This window comes from Vicia villosa, linkage group LG5, assembly GCF_029867415.1.
Source record: "Vicia villosa cultivar HV-30 ecotype Madison, WI linkage group LG5, Vvil1.0, whole genome shotgun sequence".
Classification (NCBI taxonomy): domain Eukaryota; kingdom Viridiplantae; phylum Streptophyta; class Magnoliopsida; order Fabales; family Fabaceae; genus Vicia; species Vicia villosa.
In genome coordinates this window covers 120863261-120868340 of record NC_081184.1, presented here as the reverse complement: position 1 = coordinate 120868340, position 5080 = coordinate 120863261, and the positions used below count along the sequence as shown (strand labels likewise).

Here is a 5080-nt window from a genome sequence, read left to right as displayed (position 1 = left end):
GGTTTGGGTTCGGGTGCAGGTGCGGGTTTGGGTAGTGTGAAACCCGCACCCGAAACCCGAAATTACACCCGCTTATATATATATATATATTGAAAAGTTGTAGGAAAAATGTATTTTATGTTTTTTGTTGCGGGTTCGGATTTGGGTGAAAAAAACCCGAACCCAATGGGTGTGGGCGTGGGTGTTATTTTGCAACCCAAACAACATTTGGGTTTGGGTTCGGGTTCAGGTGCGGGTTTAGGTAGTGTGAAAACCGCACCCGCACCCGACTCGTTGCCATCCCTACCATTGTTTGATCGCCTTATTGGGCGACAAAGATCCCACTTTAGGATTCGACAAACTTGATCGCCTCGATGGACAACAAGGAACCCATTTAAGGATCCAATGATTGATCCCCTCATTGGGCAACAAGGATCCTCACTTAAGGATCCAACAATTGATCACCTCATTACACAACAAGAACCATACTTAAGGAATTATCGATTGATCGCCTCATTGGACGGAAAGGATCTCACTTAAAGATCCATCAATTAATCGCCTCATTAGACGACAAGAATCCTACCTAAGGATCCAACGATTGATCGCCTCATTGGGATGAAAAGATCCCACATAAAGATGCAGTGATTGATCGCCTTATTGGGCGACAAGGATCCCACTTAAGGATCCAATGAAGAGGAATTGAGAGGGAAAATAATTTTTTTTTTAAAAAGGGAAAAAGTATAGAATCGAAGGTAAGAAGAAAGAAAGTGAGAGGAGAGAAAAACCCTTGAGGTGAAAAAATAATGAGAAATTGAGAAATGAACATGATACATGAAATAGAAACGAAAAATGCAGAGAGAGAAAAAGACTGCGGAAGTTGGGCACGGAATCCAAATACTACTTCTTGCTGTCTCTCTAAAGTCGAAGTGGGTCAAACAAACCTAAGTAGAGAGAAATCTACATGTCACCCCCATACTATGCATTCTACCCCCCCCAAGGGGTACATTTTTACCATATAACCCCTGTAAAATACCGATTTTTGTAAATTTTCGGTTCCGTACCGAAATTTTCAAATAGATACCAGAAATTTTGTTGAAATTACCTAGTTACCGCGCCAGATGATACATACCGGATATTTTAAATATCCGGTGTGTTTCATCACTTAGAAACATACCAGAAATTTAAAATATCCGGTATCAGAAATTTTACCAGAAACTTGAAATTTCCGGTGTGACTTCAGTTTATAAAATTACCTGAAATTTCAAATTTTCAGTAATACTGGGACTTAATTTTTTTAAAAAACTTGAATAAAATACATGTAGAAATAACTAACCGTCTTAATATATAAATAGAATAAATGTCATACATAGATGCATTACAACAAAACTACAGTTTTTGCATCATTAGAACAATTCTTCCCAATGTCTGACTTCCTAGGCAATTTTTCCCTGTGTCTGAACCGACCCGCATATGCTGATTCTCATGCTTTTGCATTATTAGAATAATTCTTCCTCATACGATCAGTGACGGGAGGCAGTGGACTATCAGATCTCAACTTCACCTGAACCCAATGATTACGGTTGGCAAAACCAACAACAATGATTGTATGTCGACTCGTGTATGGGGGTAGAGCTATGAGAAGCGGGAAAATGTCATGTTCATTAACATGGAAAGAGAAACAAATACAACATTGTATTTAGAAGCAATAGGGTAACCCATATCGGGAATCGTCATCCATTTCTCCTTACCCTGAACACCCAATTGTTTTACGAGTAATGAATTACTAACATCAGAGACAGTTTCATAGAACAACTTGAAAAACAAATCTGTGTGTTGCTGGATTTGAGTATGCAATTGTCTTCGAACATCATAACATGCATCTTCCCTAATCCTAATGCAGATGAAATACAACGGAAACCACAATTTCCATGTGGTTCAACATCAACAATGTCATCGATGTATGGATGATAGAAAACAAGAAACTGTGATAAGTACTTGGCTTTTGCAGAATTGGTAGAAGGTTGCTTACCAATCGACATGGTTGACGATTGACTCCCACTTGGTTGTGTGCATGATCTCTTTGTAGTCTGACTCCCCAACAAAGCATCATCATATTCCCACTAACTTGGATCACGATGCACATTACTTTCCTCACCTTTTCTAATCTTCTTAACTCCTCTCTTTGGTTTGTATTTCACCGACGGTGAACACATTGAAGATGTGGCTGGATAGGCAAGATCACAAACTTTTTTCTTCAACGCCCTTTAACCCACAATATCCATAGTACTAAATTGTCGCTTCAACTCTTCGCACTCCTCTTCTAAATCCCACTTGCTCTCGTAAGGACTCACCTCATATTCTGAAATTTGCAATTTCGTCCAAAACACATGAATAGATTCCAAAGGTATATATATGTATGCCTAGAATCTGGTAACCGGCGAGCTGACATGCACATGTGTCGAAAATGTGTCTTTTAAGATAGTCGAACTCATATTTCTGGGTTTTGCTTTTAAAGAAAATGTCCTAATCTATGACTTGATGTAAAATAATGTGAAATACAATGCAACAAAAGAAATTGCAGAAAGTAATTCGAAATGATTAGATTGTAAATATAAATAATTCGACGAAGAAATGTAAAAGAATTTAAATGACTTTGTTCTTATAAAACGAAAGATAAATTTTGAAAGTATAACGGTGTTACACGTACATTTCTCAGCGAAAACTCTTTCTCTTACGCTTGATACTTGAGTGATTTGTACAAAATGAACACACTTGGATCCTACCATTAAGACCCTTATTTATACTAATTCGACCCTAATGGTCATACTCTAATAAAATGCCACGTCTTTCTTTTGCATGCACTTTGAATTCCTAGCGTTCCACGTGTCTCTTTTGATTTCAAACGAAGGCGTTTTAAAATTCAAAACCTCCCGCTCGAAGCGCTTCAACGCGAAGCAGTGTAATTGTAATATGTCAGAATATTCTAAGTCTTTTACCCCTTATACTTCGAAGAGGAGTTATTCAGATTTGCTTCGACTCAAAAACTTCCTGACTCATAATAACTTAGAGATATCCTTTTAAAGGCCATCCTTTCTTCGAATCAAATGACTTCGAAGGTGGTGTCGAAATCTTCAGCTAACACCCATGTGGTAGCAACTGGCATTCATTAATGCAAGTTCCCGGTCCGTCACCAGGACATCTGGTAGCAACTTCTCAGAATAGAACAACTCCTTAAGCCTCTTTAGTGCCCATGTGAAGTTCTCCTCTCTTTCATGTTCCAAATATGCAAAAGCAACTGAAAACGTCAATTTTATTGATATAACACCAACAATCTCAAGCAGTAGTAGTCGGTACCTACACGATTTAAAAATGCATTCAGCAACCAAATCACTCGACATATTTTTAAGATGGGAGAAATTAAAATTAAAATTCTTACCTATTTGTCTTGTACGTGCAATCAAAAATCAACACTAGAGGAAACATATTCAACAACTTGATAGAGTCAGGGTGTGTCCATAAGATATCAGCCACAATATCTGAATTCTCCTTATTTCTAGACCAACACATGTATTTCTCTTGGTGAATAAGGCTCAATAACATTTGCATTTCAGTTACTGCACCTCTTTTGCCCAGTCTGTATGTTGCTCTAGCTCGGTATATATGGGTAATACTCGTGAGATTTTCTGGGTCTTTGTCTTTCAAAGCAGACACGATGTACCTTGGTGCCATATTGTACTTCGTCATGTCATTCACAAACTTTCTTTCATCATCTTTTAGACGGCCCAATATGTCATGACCTAACATATCCTTATCTAGTATATGATTATGCATCCCACATTTAACCACCACCTTCCAACCAATACCACTCGGAACAGATCTCAGCCTAAATGGACATCTAAGCCTCATAGTAGAATTATCATTAGAAGGGGTTGCATCTTCATGTTTCTTTTTGTAATTTCCTCCTCTATCACAGCCCATAATCAATTTATCATTCCTCTCTCGCATTCCATTAGCAGAATCAGATCGGATTGTAACAACAACAATACCATGATTTTTTTCCAATAGCACGTGCCCATTCTAGAACCTTATCTCGAGATTCAATAATCTGATATTCACAAAAACGTACTATTACTATTAGATAACTGCATCAATTTATAAAAACAGACTGTATGAAGTAAAGTAAACATATTGTATCTGTCACAAAGTACTGCGTAAGATCACTGCATGAATCCGTAGAAGAAGCTGAAGCTGCCAATTCAGGACCGCAAAGATATAAAACTTCATCTGCCATAACGAAAATTTTCAAGTTTTAATTAAATTTCCGGTACACACTGAAAATTTGGAATTTTCAGTACAGGGAGAAATTTCCGGTATGGGGTAATGAGTTTTGTAAATGTACCGTAATTTTTAAAATCTCCGATAAATCGCACCGGAAATTTAAAATTTCTGGTATATGAATACCATAAATTTGTTAAAATCAAGTAATTTCCGATATCGGCCTAAAAAGGTACCAAAAAATTTGCTAAAGGTTACCGAAAATTTACTTTTTGCCTGATTTTCTTCAATAGTAATTTTTTTCAAACATGATAAAAGTTTTGAGTTAATAATCTCAAGAATATTGGGATAGCATGTGAATTTCTAAGTAGAATGTGCTTAAGAGTTTTATACACCTTTTTATTAACAAAAAAAAATGTTTGGCGGATTACATAATGGTTACTAAGTATGAAGAGATGTAAAATATTTTACCATAATAATATTATAACTAGGGTGGAAATGTGGAATGTTGGTATATTTTACCATAATAATATAACTAGGGTGGAAATGTGGAATGTTGGTTCAAGCGTAAAATTTTGACATTATGACATAAATAAACAAAATTTAAATTAATTAAAAAAATTGTTAATGGTATTTTATTCTATGGTAATTTTTCACCTTTCCTATTTCAAATAATAAATAAATAATGAAACAATATAGGAAAATCCAATGAAATTTCACATTTATATTTTTAAAATTTTATTTCTAAAATTTGATTTTTATTCATTGAATCGATATTACTTAGGGGTGGCAAAACGGGCCGGGGCCCGCCGGGCCGCCCGCGCAC

The 5080-nt window shown here is 36.3% G+C and overlaps 1 protein-coding gene across 1 annotated transcript; it reads right to left on the bottom strand.

Moving 5' to 3' along the window:
* Positions 1 to 3110: 3110 nt before the first annotated feature.
* Positions 3111 to 3984, bottom strand: LOC131605294 (protein FAR1-RELATED SEQUENCE 5-like). The gene is made up of 2 exons (XM_058877667.1): positions 3416 to 3984; positions 3111 to 3333 (listed from the first exon to the last, which is right to left on the bottom strand). Exons 1-2 carry the CDS (start codon positions 3982 to 3984, stop codon positions 3111 to 3113), a joined length of 792 nt encoding a protein of 263 aa, XP_058733650.1.
* Positions 3985 to 5080: the final 1096 nt, after the last annotated feature.